The sequence below is a fragment of the Accipiter gentilis genome, chromosome 29 (genome assembly GCF_929443795.1).
Source record: "Accipiter gentilis chromosome 29, bAccGen1.1, whole genome shotgun sequence".
Lineage (NCBI taxonomy): Eukaryota > Metazoa > Chordata > Aves > Accipitriformes > Accipitridae > Astur > Astur gentilis.
Window position 1 is genome coordinate 19697018 of NC_064908.1, and position 20193 is coordinate 19717210.

Here is a 20193-nt window from a genome sequence, read left to right on the forward strand (position 1 = left end):
ATTATTAAACTGTTCTTATCTCAACCCATGAGTTTTCTCACTTTTATCCTTCCAATTCTCTTCCCCCCATCCTGCTGGGGGTGAGTGAGAGAGTGGCTGTGTGGTGCTTAGCTGCTAGCTGGAGTTAAACCACAACAAATTTCAAGAGTGATTTTAGTGCTTGTGAAAACTTACAGTAAAGGCCTCAAACCGGTAAAGACATTTAAGAGCATGGGAAAAAACCCTAAGTCAAGTAAACTTTTCATACACCTAAATACGAGCACATGTTTAGGCACTGTACTGGATCAAGGCTTAAATGCATTGCCCAGAGCAAAGCATGTACTGTCATTGTAAAGAAAATGAAAAGCCCCATCAGCAACAGTTCTAATGAAGACAGAACAGTGCATTAAGATGCCTATTTTGGTGTTTCAGTTTTTAAATTAACAGTTGGCCAACTCATTGCTTTGTAACAGCACTAGAGCTACTCCAGTCCAGTTGCTTTTGCCTGAGCTAGCAGCATGACTCTCCTCACACAGATGGCATCTTAAGGTATAGTTTGTTAGACAAGGAATCCACTGACAATTAACGAGATTCTGAATAAAACCACCCCTAAAGTACAACTTCAATATTGAGAACAAGATCACAGTTAATGTCCTTTCTGTGGCAGCTTGTGTACATGTATTAGCAGTTGAAGAGAGAAGCAGAGCCCCCAGTGAGGACTGCATGGGAATGTCTCTGAACACCTGCTCGACCCGACAGCGACAATGACTGCATCACTGTCCCCAGCCCACGGTGCCTTCCACAGACAAAAATCCATCAGCCGTACAGAGAAGGAATAGGAACTGGCAGTGGGAGTCAGCTTCTTCAGGCAGAAAAAGAAAGCTTATGCAGATTACTGTATTTCTCTCCAAAAAAGATTCCAGATTCATATCTCAGCAGTTCTTCACTTCTTACTAGCATAGTCTTTATTCTAGATGGACAGACATTCTCTCTCAACTACCCTCACACCAAGTAACAGTACAACTCCAGCCTATCCTTTTTCATACCATTTACATTCTCTTCCTACATCTGTTAAGACTTTTCTTTCAAATTTGCCATTAAATTATACTTCTGCACCATTGGTTCGTTTCTCCTTACTTGTGCTGTCAATGAAGGAGTGCCAGACTGCACACATGTACTTGGCTCAGCTTTTCGCGGTGGGTGCAGAAAAAAAAAAAAAGGACACTTGGGATGGAGAGAGCTGAGGCCAGAATTATTCCATGTGATAGCTTCCCTCTGTATTTTCCAAGAAAGCAAGTATGAAAACAAAGAGAACAAAGAGAAATGACAGGGTGGCGAGCTGAGGTGGCTGCCATTAGCGTTACTGAACTGTTTCTCTCCTGTACCTTATATTACTCAATTCAGTCACAGAAGCTGAGTTATGCTGCTGTGTATCTTCCCATGTTATCTGCTCGGGCTGAGAGCACAATCTTAAAATATATTTAACTTCTGTTATGTAACATAGCATACTTATTTTCCATTGTTTCAGAAGCATAATGGAACAGCTCAAAAATCTGAAACTTGCACTTTTCTAGTTACTTAAAAGACATTCACTTACTACCTACAACTTAGGCTAAGTATTGATGAAGCAGAAAAACAAGACAAAATTAGTATTCATCTATTTTTTCAAATTTTTTATGCCTCCTGCATATATACTTCCCTTTGTCGTTTTTTCTTTTTTACTTACCTAGAAATTGTGAACATTTCTACATTAGAAAATTCTCAAGTAGGTTATTTAAGTGGGAAATCTAAGTATTTTCCTAAATCCATGCCTAGCAGTGTCTTCTGTGGTTTGGGAATCAGTTTTTCCTTTCTACAGCAAAAGCCAGGATAATTTTTGAGGAAACACTGCAAGACTGTCGCACCAACAGTATTAGCTGATAAACCAATGGCAGTAGTATTAAAGCTTCTGAAAAAAGTCCGACAAAGCAAGACAGACAGACAGACAGACAACTCAGTAGCTGAGGATTACCTCCCAGTGAGATGATCAATACATTGATTATAGTCACTGTAAGGACATGTACAGCTGAACTGTCCTCACCCACCCACATACTCGCTGGAGGAAGAATATTTTTCTGAGAAAATGTGTTACAGGCTTTGTTAATTATCTGCCACATCACTGATTAGACAGTGGCAATAAAATCAAGTTTTAGATATTTGGGGGTATCTGAAAACTATGCTTTGTGTTAAAAGAGTCACCAATATTGGTACCCTTTTCAGCTGAACTACTAATATGAACTGAAGAATATCCATATACAAGTTAGAGAGTACACAAAGGAGTAAGACTATTAGATATTCCAGTACAACATGGAGGAGTTTAATAGGACCACCATCTCATTGCATACTCCTTGCCTGCTGACAAATCACACACAGTGCTAATACTGTACTCCTGCTAGTCTTAATTGTCCAAGAACTACAAGTCAGACCTTAAATCATCATCATGTTGGCCTAGAACTCAAAACTATATATACATGTATTTTTTTTCCTTTTGGTCTCTGAGTGATGGTGTAAGCCCATATTGCTTTCAATTTTCCTCTCATTTCAAGTGTTTCAACGTCCTCTCATTTCAAGAGTGTCAAAAACTCTCTTTATACGAGCTGTGATTCTCATTTAATTACTCCATAACCAAGGAATACTAAAGACAGAATTTCTCAAGGTTTATGATATACGCAGGAGTTTACGCTTACTGAGGTTACCTCAGCTTCCATTTTATTTGGGGATTGTGAAATTGACATTTTTTTAAAAAAGTATTTCTCTACTTAATTATTTGTAATTCACACAGACTTTTTTTAACACAATCTCAAACCATAAGCTCAAATGTAACGTCATACCTGCAGTCACCTCTTCCCAGCATTCTCCTGTTTACTAAGCTTTCTATTGGTATCAGCATTGATTCATTTTGCTGCTCTTCCAAACTTATCTTTTCAGTGACTGAACACTCCTCTCCTCTTACTGAAGTTATCACATGACAAATCAATGCCAGACAGACTGACATCTTAAATTCCAGGTGGAATTCAGTCCAGCCACAATTTACTGATAAATCCATAGCTTTGAAGAGTCATAATCTAAACTCCTTATGGATCTACCCTAGAAAAAAAAAAAAATCATCATTCAAATTCATGACCTTGCTTCAAGACTTGCCAGCGAAAGAAAGGATGGATAGCTGCTTTTTCACTGTCATCTGTTGCATCAGCATCTTGAGAAGCTTTCCTCAGACAGCAGTTAAAATTCTGCATCTATCTACTGAAAAGTTTCTTGTTTCTCCTCCAGAAAAGCTGGTACTTTGCAAGTGGCAAGATACTGGATAAGACACATGATACACAAGGTGAGCCTACACAAGAAGCAGCATTGATACATTCCAGCAGAAGTCTCAACTGGCTCATTTTTGGTGAAGGTTCTGTGATGCAGAATTCATTTAGATGGAAAAGGAAGGAAGGAGGGAAGGAAAGGGAAGAACTTTTCTTCTTTCTCTAGATCATAGGAAGATTTCAGACAGCATGCTCTAGTTTGCCCAAGGATAGAACAAGCACATGCTAGGGCACATTTTGTGCAAGTACCATTTTAATTCTATGCAAGTGAAAATAAAAATTACCCTATATATTTATATATAAGCCAAGAGTTTCAAGCTGAAATGCAGACTCAGGTGAGGAGAAGACGGTAGGACTTCCAGGCAAATAAGCAAACTACCACACAAAAACGATCTGAAGAGAACGGTTTTACAGACATATGTTCCTGATGCAAAATCTAGCAGCAGTTATTTGGTGTACATACCAGAGGTGGGATTTCTCTCATATTAGGGTTCTGTTTATATGCAGGTCAGCACACAGAGTGCATCTAATGCTATGACAAACTGGGGGGTTGGGGGAGCAGGTCTAGCGAGGGAGAGGAGTTATAACTCAGCCAAATACCCTCCTAAAATGAGATCCCAACAGTGCTTTCTGAACAAGCAGAAAGACAAATGCTGAGGTTTCATTTTCAAGGATGCTTAGATCTAGGAGCAGTGCATGCATAAACTACATCTGCTCCCAGAATAGTGCAGGCAGTCTCAGAAGTTACACAATCCTCCTAAGAGCTGGACTAAGGCAGGCTCTTTATACCCATGCACTGAGCTGCAGGAAACCAACTTGTCCCACAGTCCAGACCTACGGGGGATAAGGTTAATACTAAACTGCACACAGTGGCTGACTTAACTACAAAAACTGGAGTGAAGAAAGGGGTTTGGTAAAGCAGGAGAACACATAGTCCATTGGCATTTGTACACAAAGGGCCTCTCTATCAGACATTTCTGATGCTACTGATTAAACAGAGGCAGTTTTCTTTGAGTGATGTTTACAGGCAGATCTACTCAGTAACAATGAACTACTCCTTTGCAGGGGCTAATGCTTTCATATCCTTATCCTGATCCTGTCACTGGATTATTTTTTCCAGCTGAGATTTAAATATCACATATGATTAAGCTTTCATCTCTGATCAAAAATAATTCTATGTGTTTCCACAATAAAGACACATACAAATGCTGCTTTGGGAAAAGATTAAAGGTATAGAAACTTTTGCTTCTCTTGGACTTTTAAATAGGCATCATGTTAACTCTCAGAACTATGACCTCAGTACTTGTAACAACACAGTCAAATCCAACACTCAGATTCAAATTTATCTTATCCACTAAGTGCTACCAGAAATAAAGTTCATTTTGAGGTCTTGTATGTATTGCACCACATACCACATTTCTGAACCCTAAAGAGATCTGAATAGAATGATAAGACAAAACTATATATTCACAGCAGCATGTTCTCTCCATTAAATACGGATAGGGAAACAGTATGGTTTAAATCAGCGAAGCATAGAAAAGAATAGGCAAAGGGCAGTGAGGAGTAACTGACGTGGAGGTCCGCCAGGAGGTAACAGTTATTTGCCCTTTACCAAAGCTTTATTTTTAATGTTGATGTTAGTATCTGTCACCAGAATGGGATAAGCAAGTATATTTAAACTATATGAAGACCATATTTACTGGAAAAGCCACTGATTTGAAGTTAATTTGTTAATGCAGCAAAACACGTTGTTTCTAAAAGGTCAGTAGGGGAAGCTGTGTTGGAATATCAACTTAATTACCTGTGCTGTAAGAAGGAACGGGTACAAAACAGCACATGACTACATAGCTAAAAGCTGCTAAATGCTATTCTAGGTATGTTCCTAAATGTATATACTTTAGTTTTTTTCTATGAAGGGGAGAAATGTCTAAATTAGCACTTTCTTACCAATAGCTGTTTACCAGCACACGTTTTTACTCTAGATATTTTCTTAATTGTCTTGTTCTAAATATTTCTGAAGCAACAAGACAGAAAATTTGCAGAAAGCCAATTTTATGACTGCAGATCTGGCACTGTTTTACTAATTATCAGACAAGTGATTTTAAGCTATGAGATGCTGGAGGAAGAAAAATGTTACTTTTACACTGTAAAAATATGATTTAAAAATTATAGATCCCACATCTCATAAAGTAGCTATTATAAATCCAACTAACTTGCACAATACAGCTATTTCGGTTTTTTTTTAAACTAGAGAAAACACTACAAAAAGATAATTTTTGTTCTGCAAGGTAACAGCTTGTGAACAGAATACTATCTCAAACTAATTGCAGATGTCTGTTGAGTTTTTTTTTAAAGTGGTAATCAAAACAGAGCCTTTATGAGTAAATTAGAGGTGCTATTTCATGTGCAGCAACAAGTGCAACCAGAAAAAAATGCATAAAGGAAACACAACTAGATGAAAACTGGTTTGTCAGTACATATAGAAAGAAGTGTTTCTCCTTCTCCTAGTAGTGAGGGGTGTTTCCAATAATTTCCAAAGCAAAGCTTTTCTATACGAATATCTTAATTTCATTCAGGACTGGTTTAAAAACTGCTAGTATGTTTTAAAGACAATCAGACATGGGATAGCAATGCACTGTCCTGAATATGCCATGCTCAAAAACATCATGCTGCAAAAGATCCGAAGTGCTGACTTTGGAAGAATATACTGGACCTGAACTGAACACTCAATTAAAAAAAAACAACCAAAAAAAAAAACCACGGAGAAAATAACAACACTGAAAAATGTATGGTACCTAAAAAGATTCAGTACAGAAAGCAGATGGAATCTATGATGCAGCTGTTTTATTATCCATCCAGATCCCTGCACAGCGCACACAGTACTTTTTACATACTCCCATATGTACAGCTCACAAACTGGGATGACAAGAACAGTGTATGCTTTACAGCATATATTTTTAATTTACACTCTGAAATACTTCAACAGAAATCTGCTGGGTCCTGTGATAAAAATAATCTGTATGTTTTAAGGGATGCCTCATTCTTCAAGCCATATCTGTAGATTGGTAAGGTAGAATGAATCTGGCAAAAATGTAGCGCTGCCTATAGCTGTGCCAAGAATTTATGAAAGGGGCAGAGATTGCCACAATTAAACACTCCGATTAGTTTAATGAGAAAAATAAGGACTATCTCCTTATCTTTCTAGCCAGGAATCTTCCGTTACGTAACAGAAAAGTAGACAGTAAGAGAAGGAAATGAAAGGTGGGTGCGTATAAGCTCCTGTTTTCCTTAATACTGAATAAGGATCTTTATTTCAGGCATCTGGTGTTGTGGGATACTGCCAAAGATGCACAGGTCCATCCCAAACCCACTGAGAGGAAATTCACTCTTTACTCTAGGGGAAGAAAGGGGTTTTCTGAAAGTCTACCTTTGCTTCCTCTCTCTCCTGGCTGAGACAAACTCTGTCCTTCCTAATCAAGAGTAAAAAAAATATCATTTTATCATGCATCCAGACACAGAGCACTGATAACTCATCCTCATTTGGCAGTGTTGATAATGTCCATCTATTAATCTCATACTGTGCAAACAATCCTAGTATAGCTAACTTTTAAAAATATTAAATATTATAACGTACAACATACCACAGTTGGCTTTAAATCTAGGACTTACACAGTACTAACCCGATGTAGATGTCTCCTAAAACCAAGAATGAAAGCAGGAGCATGGTATCAGGATCATGTAAATCTTGTCAAGTTAAAAGGTTCCACCAGGACGAAGCAAATAGGTGTCTCAGCTACTTCTTATAATCTGCTTGTTATGGAAGAGTGCCAGGGACAGAAAATCCTAAAACCATAGGTTACACTACTGTGAATTATTATTATTTATAACTGATGCTAGTCTAAAAACACATGGCTTAAATAATAAACCCCTTGGCTGTAGAACTGAATGGTATTTTATTTCTTTTGTCTGCAATTAAAGAAAAAAGGAAGAATTTTGAGAATTAGACAGATATATTTTTCTATGCGTGCAGTAAGTGTTGAGCAGACAGACATATTCAGGCCATGCCCCAAAGTATCATGTGTTCTTATATAACGTTGATAAGAGGAATATTATGTAGTAGTGGTTAACTTGTAATGGTATCTGTGGTTTAAAGACCTGTCAAGACTTTTGATTACTTCCTAGCTCCAGTGACAGGAAAGTTCATATACTGCTCAAACAAGCAGTACAAAACCCACAAAAGATGATATCAATACAGTTTGAGATTGTGACCACTTAGTTCTTCTATTTCACTTTTTATCTGCTGTGCAGTTGAAAATAAACCCTGATCTCCCCCCATCTATATGTGCATTCAGTTCTTCTAAAACACTGTAAAAAAATCCCTAACTATTAAACTGATATTATTCAACACTTTGCAGTTTGAAGACTCCTGACATTTTCCAAAGGAGATGACTGTCAACAGCCTCTTATTTACCTGGCATAGATCCCAGATGCCTGCATACCACAGTTTGAAAACCACTGTAAGTTAAGCTATATGTAGTAGCTATCTCTTCCCACAGGAAACAGATGCCCACAGAACACAAAATATTTAATTCAATCTAGAGTTGTTCTGGTTCAAAAAAGCCTCACACATTTTTTTTTTTCCTTATTTTGTTTATATGTAGTGAGGCCTTAGATGACTCTAACAGTCATACTGCAGACAGCTAAATACATAAGCCAGGAGCAGGCTAGCGTTCTTTTAATCCAGTTTCTAACTGCTCTGTTTCTGTAGTGCTTTGACATGAGCGTTCCTTGCTGCGCCCTCCTTTTGCAATTTGCTTCAGCAATCAATGCTGTTTGGCTAAGGGGGTCATTTGCAACAATTCACTAGCATAAATGCATACACCATTTTTTTGTTTTGAGAAGGTATCAGAGAAAAACCAAAGATGTTTCTACTTACAGAATGGACTTTAAGTAAATTCTTTGAGATACTCACTTTTACATAGACCACTGCAGCCCATTTTACCTGCCCTACTTGTCCCTTAGGGCAACAACTGGTGACTTAGTACCATTTTTTGTTATTTCTTTGATATTTTGTCACCTCCTTTGCACCTAATCTTCTGCACCAGATTTTTTCTGGACCCTGCAGTAACAGCAGAATCCTGCATGGACAATATCCATGCCTCAATCCTAGATGGATAAAACTCGGTGAACACACAGATATGTTCATGGTATTAAGGCACATCTAACACTCAGGAAATAACATATCCTATGGACTCTACATTGCAAATACACCTTAGCCTGAAAGCAGCATAACCTTCATTCGTACAGAAAGAGAATAAAATCACAATTGTCTGTTACATTACTGCATGATGAAAGGACCATGAAAGAAAACTCCCTTAACTCATTGAACCATGCCCTTTCTGGATTACTAGCAAAACAGCAAGGAGGGTTTTTTTCAGAACTATTCACAGAGATAAAACAGGGAAGAGTTTGAGGGAGAATCTCATTGAGATAACGTTCAAATTTCCAAAGGACTTCTACAAAATGAGGCATATTTTTGGTATATTTGGTTTGTTTTCATTCTATCTGTTTCTCAACATACATGGATGGAGAGACATGTTGCAAAAAATCCCAGACCCCAGGAATATATTTATCCCCATGTGTTAAAGTCTATCCATCTACTATCTCAGCAGAGTTTAAAATCACAGCTAATAGGTTAACAACTGTTTTTCTTCTGCTTCAGATGAAGAATATCAGAAAGCTGGGGGAATATTCGGCTTCCCAATTTGTACTGACTGCTCACTGCTACCTGCAATGTCTGTTTGACAGGACTGACATTTTGTACCGCTGTGAGATGGGAAAACGTGTGACATTTTTATTCATGGTGGCGTACGCCCTTGTAATGATCAGCCCTGGTCGATGTGCTTACTGCAGCAGCCCCGAGCCCTCGGAGAACAAACAAGAACCGAAGGTGCCAGCAGTTTGGCTGCCTTATTAAACACCACCAGGATTCTAACGAAGAGCAACTGCTGGAAAATCTCACTGTCAAATCCTCAAGGACATTGTCAACATGGAACTAACTACATATATTTTTCATTTAAAATACTGGAAAATCCAGCAATGCAATATTAAATATAAAGAAAAAAGTCGCCCTATTTTGTGCGTGTGTTCTTTTTTAACTGGTCATTTTGTCAGCTTTACATTGGGCTTTCTGTGGGCCTGATACTGGAATTCAAATCAAGGAGATCATGCAACCCATATGATCTAAAATGTTGGAAAATGGACATATGCCTTATTACCTTTTAACAGCTATTCCTGTCTAGCAAGCAGAATACTTGTACAGGAAAAAAAAAAAAGAAGAGATGGTCTCTCATTTAAGGAGTTTTATAAACAGGAATGACTATCTGCTTTGCTCAGCTTCATCACTCACCGAAGAAGCCTGCATAATTACTCCTGCATAAATACTCCTCCACACAAACACACAAAAGTACATGGCTCCTTCATCTGTAGCATGGCACTCCACAACTGTTTTACTTGGTATTAATCAGTTCAGCTCTGAAGGGCAAATCCAAAAAATGCCTGGCCAAACAAGCAATCACAGTGGGGTTAGCAGTTGGAAGAATCATATGTTTCACATACTCTCTCCCTTTAATCTTCTAGTTTAATCCAGGGGCCCAGAGGTCAAGTCAGACAGTTCTGGCCTAACTGCACGTATCAACTTCATAAGTAATACATAAGAAGCTTCTGGATGCTGATCTACATTGATAGACTAAGCAAGTCATCCATAAGACCCTCTGAGCTTTTCTCAAGTTGTCAATCTAGGTGATTTGGTTAGCCTTGCATGTACTGATGTATTTATTTTATATGTATTATTTATAAAGCACAATTCTTCTTCCACATGCCAGCAGTGATGGACCAAGATACTCTCTACAAGATATTTATGGGTTCCTCAACATAACAGGACTAACAAGGAAATGCTGCAGACACATTACAGCTGCTATTGCTTGTCACAGAGCCCTAGGAGGTCGGCTCAACCACAGTATTTTCTTCATACATCCAAGCGTTATGGCATCTGACTTGCATGTACCCGGGGCAGTAAATTTATTCTTAACATCCCTGTTTAAGAAGTGCTTGAAATGCCAAGACAGTTGGAAAACACTAAAAGCCATAGTCCGGCATGTGCTTTTTCATGGATGAACACATCTGCTGGATGCAGGACTACAGCGACATAATCTTACTGCAAAGCATGAATTCCTACATAGCATGAGCTACATTCATACTACATTGCTGCAGTAGCTGAAGACAACACAGCTCTCTGGTTGCTCATTAGAAAATACTGGCAAGTGAGTGCATGAAAGGCAGTAACCTTTGGGTATGCTCTGCAGGTGGTGTACATCTTCCTAAAGAGAGCGCCAGGTCTCACTTGTCAAATATTTACACGCATGACAAGAGTGGAAGACTTTTAGTTAGATAACTCCTATCCCATGGATTGCCATTTCTGCAAATCTTGCACACCACCAACCAGAATTTCAATCAAATGAATTATTTTCTTGTCCATTGACATTGTTTTTATTCCCCTGACTAAGAACACTGTCCCCTAAGAACCTGCTGGGACATTTGAGTAGTCTCAAGCAGACATTGGATGGACAAGTGCTTCTGGGCCAATACATTTGTCTTTCATGCAAGGTGACTTTTACTGAGCATTAGTGAATTCCTTTCTGTAAGGAACAGTCAAAGAAAGGAGTGAGAAGAAATGAGGGTAGTAAATAAGCTTTCTGAAGACAAAATAAATTTAAAGAAATAAACTTATACCTTTGCTAACTCCATAAAGAATCAAATGGAGAGAGAGAAGAAACTCCCATGTGGATCAGCAGAAAGGGACAGGGAGACGACATTGCTCATCAGTGGGGAAGAGTGGAATGGAAGTTTGTTTTCTTAATGAAGGTATCTCTATTGTCAGAACAGTTCAGAGTGGCAAGAATAGGAGGCTGGCTTTGCAACCATAGCATACAGTTGCATGAATATTAGAAAATGAACTTGTTTTCCCCTTTCCACTTTTGTTTCTACCTCAGTGCCACACAATGCCTGCTGTGATCCAGGCGAATCTGCTATTGTTCCAATGCACCTGGGTGTGAAGGGAGTCATAGGGTCTGGCAAAGGAACCTTCCTCCCTTGCCTACTTCATCTCTTTTACCCTGAAGATAATCCCTCCCTCTGCTGCCTCTGGCCTCAGGGATCCAGTTTTGCATTTCTGGAATGTAGCTGGCTGGCTTTCTCCCCATCTTCCCCCTGACCTCTTAATGCCATTTAATCTTCTTGAAGAAGAAACCTGCCCTACAAAGCAGAGCTGTTTGTTCTGCATGTCTAAGTGCAGATCATGAATGGGAAAAATGAACATGTTCATTTACAGCAAATGATCAAAACAGCAAATAAGCTGGCAATTTCCATTTTGTGGCCTGCAAAAGTTTAACAGCAGTAAGAATCAGCTGGGAAGAGAACTTGGACAAGTCTTTTCACAGTCAATAAGCTGCTTTAGTACATGAGTATATTGTCCATTTGTTTCATAGTTACTTATGTTAGCCCCCAGAAAACTAATTCTCTCTAGTTTGCATCAAGAATAGAATAGGATTGAATCTCTTAAGTAGAGACAATACTTGGAAGAGTCTTTTGTATCTTCTTAAGCTTTACCTTTTGGTACATAAATGGAATAAAACACTCTGCTGGTAAATAAAAATAAGCCACAGAAACATATCTAAGCTGACAAAAGACATTCTAATCAGAATAGAAACAATTAGAGAGCTGAACAGAACAGACAGTATAACTTGCTTCTAATGAAATGATACCCTTTCCCAAAAAATGATGTTTCTGGAAGCTTATCTTTTATTGTTTTAATTATACTAGGTCAGTTATGCTACTGACTGTGTAAAAGCTCCAGAGCAAGAATGTTCCTAAGTATAGATTTGTTTTTAAAGACTCTAGGCTCACCCCCTCTTGTGCTTACACCACCTCTCAAAGACTGATGGGAAGCCTGGGCATAGGTAATGATCCTGTGTGAACAAGGAGGCTCTTGTAGAAGCAGTCACTGCAACTTTTCAGCAGAATAGCATGAAGGTTTGATTAGGGGTGGAGGGGTGGGAAGCAGTGTGGATAGAAGCAGAAGCCTCATTAGGAGAAAGACATGTTAAAAAGAAGTATATTTCTGGAAAATAAACTGCTCCCTTTACTCCCCAAGAAGAGGGCTGCAACTCTGTCAAACATTAAGTGTTCTTTTTGACCATGTGATACCCACAATCTCAGACTGTACAATGGTACAGGTTCCAATAGAGCTGTATGAACACACACCAGTACACACAACTGCAGTAGTTAAAGGGACCTGTCAATGTGTCCGCTCATCTAAGCAAAGTCTCAAAAAACTAAAAATCATACAGCATTTCTTCTCCTGGCTGTGGTACACAGACACTGTAGGTGTTTCTCATAGCCACAGCTGGTGTACTAGTGGCCTAATAGTTAAGCACTGTCTTCTGGAGGGAAAAGCTTCTAAAATATCAGATTCAGATATTAATCTACCTTTCTCCCTTAGCAAAATCATCAATTCATATATTATAAAGCATTTTTGTTTTGTTATGTTTCTTTTGCTTTAGATAATGCAAAATTAAATACATATAAGAGAACTGAGAAAGCCTGCTGCTTATTAAAAACTCAGCAAGTTATTCTGGAGAGCTGCTTGTGTTAGCTGAAACAGCTATACAATCACCATCATTAAGGAGATGCCTGCATTGCCCAGACTCTCTGCTTTTTGGCTATAACATACATAACATGTATAAAAATCACTTACCCGAATTCTTGAATGAGATATTTGAGACCTCTGTCTCAAAAAAACCTTCAAAAAACCAAACCCACAAAATACCTTATCACAGTAGTTCGGTCTTTCAAAAAGAAAAGCAAAATGTCTTGTTCTTTTTTGGTTTGGGGTTTGGGGTTTTTTTTGTGTGTGTGGCATAAAGGCAACTTATGAATTGTCATGTCTGTTTAGGGTATAGAGATATTAAGAACTCCTCAAACAACATGCTTCTGAAATCACACAAAATTGAACTGCAATGCAGATCAATCAGTTAATGAAAATCACAAAGCAGAAGAGATCTAAGGCTACTTAACATTATGCTCTGTGCAGCATCCTTATCACTGTAGCTCACCACTACCACCAGTTCAGTGATGGAAGCTGAAATTTCTGGCAGAAACACACAACTCAAGCACTGCTAATGCAAACTCAGAATTCAGACAGTCATTATTCCTTATTTTGAACATAAAATGATAAGATTTATGAACAATCAAGAGAACTAAAATTTCTGCAGCCATTAGGCAAAAATGAACATTATTTTAAAACCCAAACAACAGCCAAACAACTTCCTCCACCTCACCCCACCAAAAAAACAACCCAAACCAAACACAACCAGTATCACAACAGACTTCAATGTTTCAAGCTTTGGGTCCTGCCAAAGTAGCCCCTACTGGCTGCTTGCTTGGACAAGGAGTGTGTTCAAAATAGTCACAGTGACACACTGTAGTGTTTATTCTCCAAATAGCTAAAAGATGACAAATATAAACACGTGCTTTCTACCTAAAAACAGGGAGACTATGCATGGAAGCAAAAGCTACAAACACCCGAGTCACGTATCACCTGTATTAGCTGTCCCACTCTGCCCTGTTCAATGGTTAGTGGGCTCACAGTGCTCGCCCTGCCTGGCACAACTGGTAAGGATCCCAAGGATAGCTATGGCAGTGGCAGTGGATGCTGGTAGTTGAATATTCAGCATGTTTTCCAATGTTCTAAGTAAGTTTTGGTCACGCTTTAAGACAAAAAGCCAGAAGAAAGCAAGCAATAAGACATTCACAAAGGATGTTCTCTGCAGCATTGTATCTTCTGCTATAATTAACCTTACTTTTCCACAAAAGAGAGTACTATTCAGTAGTACATTCTATTCGACTCTTTTTCTTGGCTTGAAAATTGTTCCCTCTTCTCTCCGCTCATTAAACCTTAGTTGCCTGTATTGCTCTTGCTACTTGTTGAGTACAGCTCTATTGCCTCAGAGCCCATGATGATAGTTCCTTATATTTGGTTGATCTGAGGATCAATATTAAAAACCCACCCTGAGTAAACCAAAAAGCATGCAAAGTCAAACCAGAGAAAAAGCTCTGGTCACGCCCTTCCACTTTGGTCTCCTCACGTAGTCTTATTAAGAACACTTTGTTTAAATCTTTATTGCATTGCCCTAGGCTATCTGGCTAAAATCCTTCTTTTCACGATCAAGGAGAGCCTCCCCACAATGTCTTAGTATTACAGAAACCACTGTCAAAACAATTCCATAATAAACAACTCTCTCAAACAATGCCTTATAACCACTTGCCAAGATGAGCTACAACACTACAGAATCTCACACAGATAGATAATTGCTGCTAAATTTTTGAGAAAAATCAGCTGAGGTGCTATACATTCAAAGACATTTCAAGATATGTTACTGATATTTTTTTGTAGCCTAACAACTGCAGATACACAACTGTATTTGGAAAAGCTAGAAACTACCTCACTATAGGGTGAGAGATAATGAGTTAAAATTAAAGGTTGCTGCTGGCTTGCTAGCCCATCCCCCTTTAGCTAATCTGTCATGTAATGAAGAGAAGCACCTAGCATAGGACAGCTAGCTGCCGGCTCACTTACAGCGAGCTGATTAAGAATGTTCAACCAACAGCAGACTGCAGACCTTTCCAACAAAAATAAATAGACTGTATGCAAATGTGTTTGTCACTTTGACAGCATGTCTCAATTAAAGCATCTAGCTGCTGTTGGTAGGCTCTCTCACTGCAGTGGTATGGACGAGGCTTACTGCATTACTGATACACAGGGCTTGACCCTAATCCGCATGCATGCATTTTAAAAAAGTCTGCCTTTGCCATATACACTAGCATAATACTAGCAGACATAGAAAGCAAGTGACAATGAGAAAAAAAGCCTCTTTCATCCTCTTCAGTTTATAAGAACTGTGAATGCACAAACAGCCCTTATTTCAGAGTTCTTGTGGCTTTTTAATTGTTCCCACCTACTGTATTCTTGACAGAGTTAAAAGTGACACTAAAATCTCTCCCTTTAATCACTAGTTAGAAGCCATCTCCCATTTGAACAGTAAATGTTGCTGCTTTTTTCCTCCCCAAAGCCTTAATTTATATTTCATAAACCTGAACATCTTTTCCTTTTGAATGAAAGTATGATTTAATTTTCATTTTGGCATTGGGCTATCAGGAAAAAAAGACCTGTGAAAGGACAAAGGCTATAAGTGAGATAGACCTACAACTGCTAAGTTAGATCATTTTTTGGAAACCGACATTTGTAATGTAATGACAGTAATAAGCATTTAGCAAGCGAGCCTTTCACCGCAGCCAGTAGTTCAGTAAAGCTGATGTGTGTTTCTTTTGACACAGAGAAAGCGATCATTAAAAAATTTGAAAGTGACTGTTAAAAAACCTCATGAATTTAAATTTCCACTCAATTATATATTTCATTAATTTACCAAAATGTTTGAACCATCCATCCTCCATAAAAATCTAAAGGAAAAAACCTGAAAGTAGATTACAATATTATCTGGATTTCTGACTGCTTTAAATGAAATGTAACATTTTTCTGCTAGAGCTAGATGGCTACATTTCTCCAGTAGCCCCAGTTCCTCTCAACTATATTGGCACAGAAAGTAAGTGAAAAATAAATCACTACTGCAAATACTTAATTGGAAGAGAATGTTTTTTAAAAAAGTCTCCAAGAACCTACATTTAGCACAGTGGTGAAAGTTCTGAAAGAAATCTAATTCTAAAATGATACAGACAACATTGCTCTGAGCAATGATTATATCTCAAGTAGCCCTATCTAATACCTAAACAGTCAGTGCAGCTATACTGACTAGTTTCTATTAATAGATACTTATCTAAAAATCTGGTTTGCTTCACATTTTATAATTCTCAATATTTTACAATTTTAAAATTTTTAAATTTAATTTAAAATTACACTATGTTTCCTTAGAAGAAATCGGATACTCACTTCTGTTTTCTGATCATAATAATGTAAAAAACAGATACAGGGAAAGAAAAGAGAAGTGTGAACACAAATAACGTTTTTTGAGTCAGTCTACACTTAATAGGGGAACACTGGCAAACTGGTAATAAATACTGTATGTTTTTCCATCAAAATCAGAGCAACTACATTTTCTAAATAACTAGCTCTTAAAAAAACCACACAACCAAACTCACTCTTTTGCAGACATATCAGAAGAAACATTATAAGAGTAACTAATGTGTATAGCTCAGTTGTCAATACTGAAATACAGAGTACACTAATAAGCTATTAATTGATTTTTCCATCTCAGTTCATCGCATTTAATTTTCAGAGAATGTTAAAATGCTTTAATAGTTGGATGTTCCATATTGACACTAATGATCTGGCTAGATAACAGAGGACATTTTAAATTATACATCCTCAGTCCTGAGGGTTATAGCACTTTGCATGCTAAAAGAACAGCAAAATAGTTTATAAAATAGTTTATAAAATTGCTATAGTAATTATGCTCCCTCCCATTCACTTAGAATTTATTTTCCTCAAAATCATTCTATGAACAAAAGGAATCACTAAACCCCAGAAAAAAACCAGGTTTTAGAATACCATTTAAAAAGATACAACAGAAATAAATCTATAACAACATAATTCAGTTGCAAAAAATAATGAAACAATTGGCATATTCGTTACTCTGACTGTTCTCAGAACTATTTTTGCTGAGTCACACAATTTAAAGAAACCTAACACTAAAACATACCTGACCAAAGTGTACTGTGATTGGTCTTCTGTCTTCTCTTAATTTAGGGTCCTTCTTTTCAACCAATGGAGAAGGCGCTGTCCTTGGTAGAGATTCCTCCGGTGCTGCAGAACACCCATTCTCAGCAATGTCCTGTATGGTAGGAAAAGGTGAATAGCATGGCCAGGAACATTCTTGATTAAGGGTAAGGGGCACAAAGGAGACACTAGAGGATAATGCTGACTAACAATTTTGATGTTAGGGGAGAAGAAAACCAAAGTACAGAAAAGAAAACATCATTAGAATAAAACATTTTGTTGCATTTTGTCAATCAGAGCTTGTACACAACCACTCTCTCCTCCTAATATAAATGTTGCATGTAAACAGATACATTCAATGAAATGTCTGACTTAAACATGCAAAAGCCAGGAAATAGATAGGGAGAAAAAAAACATAGCTCAAAATTTCTATTCTAGGAACAAATTCAACAGAAATCTAGGAAGAAGGCTATTCTGCTTTTTGTAAACCTAAATGAAAACAGTAATTCTATTTATGTACTTCACAGAATTATCTGTAGCAGAACAATTACTTGTGGAAGTGGCAAGGAGACATGAAACTCACAGCTTAGTTAGCTTTGCATTTTATCTTTGAGTCTGTGTATACTGAATATGCCCTCAGGAGATTGTATAAAACAAACTGCTGCCTAGCAGGATGCTTTTTTGTTTTGCTTTGCTTTTGCTTTTGCCATTAGTCCTCATCTTCAGAAGTAAAGTGACCCACCAACCTAAGTTAGAAGACTTGGCAAGTGTATGTATGGTATATGTAACATAGGTTTTGAAAATGACAAAGGCATGCAGACATAAGGAATCAGACAAGGAGAAAAGAGTTTAAAAGTCAGTTGAGAAACAGTCTGTAACGCAGTGGGCCCCAAACCTTACATCTCTTTGCAACAATGTCAAGGAAATAATGCTTGGTAAATATAGAGAGAAACCTGCTCACACTGTAGCTCCGCAAGACTGACCTAAGGTTGGCTGCTGACATAGACATTGCTTTGATTCGCTGACCTTTGACATGCCCCCTCAAGTTTCTGTCTTGCTAAGGTACAATAATGAGACATGTAAGCTGATGGCCAATTAGAAATGGTTCTTTTGGACACAGACTGACCTAATGTGTTTAGGTCAAATGAAACAAAAAGCTGGATGGACTTTCTAAGGGGCTTTGTCTGCTCCACAGAGAAGCTGAGAGACCTTTTTAGATCCAGCTGGTAGAGCAGTGGTTCACCATATGGGCATAAGGATCGTGGGGAAATTAACAACTTGTTAAGGTCAAACTAGAGAGAAAAACTTTTTCCTCCCCACGCCCTCCAGCTGCACAATGCTACCTTGTCTTAAAAAAAAAAAAAAACCACAAGAAAGTACACTGAATTAGTAACAAAGAGCCCCAAAACAAGCCCCTTCTGTCAAACTCATACTTTGGCTCCAAAACAGCAACAACCTATCAAGGGATCTGGTCAGCTTTGGAATCACACAACCTATGGCAGCAACATATACTGTTCTGAAGTGTAATGACATTAAATACAGACTTTACTTACATCTTTCTATACAAGTATATGTGTGTGTGTATATACATATACACACACTAAATGTGCACCAAGCTTCAGACCTGTTACGTATACACCATCATGGTGCCCAGCACATTGAAAGCCACCTGACCTGCACTGAACAGCGGAGGTTCCCAGCATTTCAGAGCTTTCAGGGTTCCACCTGGAGCTGAGGCTCCAACCAAGGCAAGAGACAGCTGGGAATCAACAGAAAGCAAAGCACCTTCCAATCCAGGCAAAATTTCCAGAAAAAAGTAAAATGGACACAAATGTTTGGACGTCAGGGGAATGGGAGGAGATAACAGATACAGACAGATCAAGCCATTAAGCAAAACCCCCTAAGATGTATAACGATCACTGCAAATCCTTGCAGCTTTTATTGCTATAGATTTGCTGTACTTCTCTGATGATATAATTGCATACAAAAGATAACATGTTCCTAAAGTATATTTCCACTGTGTTTGGCGTACAGACTTCCAAAGAAATTGCAGCAGGTTTCAGGCAATTTTTTTTTTTTTTAAATTTACTTAATAAAATATGAGAATTAAACTATTTGACACCTCTTGATTTTTTCAAAATCCCCAAAAGGCAGACAAATCAACAACACAGCTTCGATCATGAAAACAAAATTTGCTTCACAAAAGTCTTGTTTTCTACCTCCGATGAAAACACATTTGAGCTAAATAAACAGAGAAACCTGTTTTTAAATGCCCCAAATAAGGGCTCTAAGTAGCTTTAAAATCATTAAATGTCAAAGCGTTTGGCAATTCTATAATTGGAAAGTAGACAACAATCCTTCAAAGAAGTCTGTGACACACCTTCAGACCACTAACAGACTTTGAATACAGTTATTCAGAAGGCAGTGGGGAGTACAAGACAGACAGAGAGATAAAACCACAAATAGGAAAACAGGACTCTCCAGTTCTGAATTTCAGCTTCAGAAAGGTATCAGGGCTCACAAAACGTCTACTGATAAAAGCAGTTCTTCAGCTCGAGAACTACAAATGACCAAAGAACTGCAGTGGATCATAGTGCAGGCAGGCCTTAAAAAAGCAGTGCCCATTTCTGGTACTAAAAGAAAAGCCAGTTAGACCTGTGCATCCCAACTGAGGGAGAGGATTTACCAGCCAGAATGCTGTCTCATACTTCCACGCTGCTTCCGAGACCAGTGCTAGCACTTCCACCTGAAGCTGTGCCGTGTAAGTGTACCAGATTGGCTGGTGCTCGTGAGCAGTTCTTCGTACTGCAGTGTACCATACCAGGTAGGTATGTCCTAAGTCTGACTTTTCATTGCTGACATGTTCCCAAAAAAGGGATTTGGTACAAGGCAGCGAGACTCTCCTGAAGTAGCTTAAGTCATATATATATATATATATATATATATATAAAAACTCAGGATAACAACAAAAAAACATGAGACCTATTCCTCAACCAAAAAGTAGAAAAAAAATTCTCC

The 20193-nt window shown here is 38.1% G+C and overlaps 1 protein-coding gene across 6 annotated transcripts in view; it reads right to left on the reverse strand.

The window, feature by feature from the left end:
• The window catches only part of DENND1A (DENN domain containing 1A), a 217968-nt gene that overhangs the window by 24083 nt on the left and 173692 nt on the right, over positions 1 to 20193 (reverse strand). For all 6 annotated transcript variants that reach the window (XM_049833165.1, XM_049833161.1, XM_049833164.1 and 3 more), the window contains one exon: positions 17159 to 17290. In XM_049833165.1, the coding sequence (XP_049689122.1) occupies positions 17159 to 17290 (132 nt within the window). The remainder of the gene's footprint in view (positions 1 to 17158; positions 17291 to 20193) is intronic.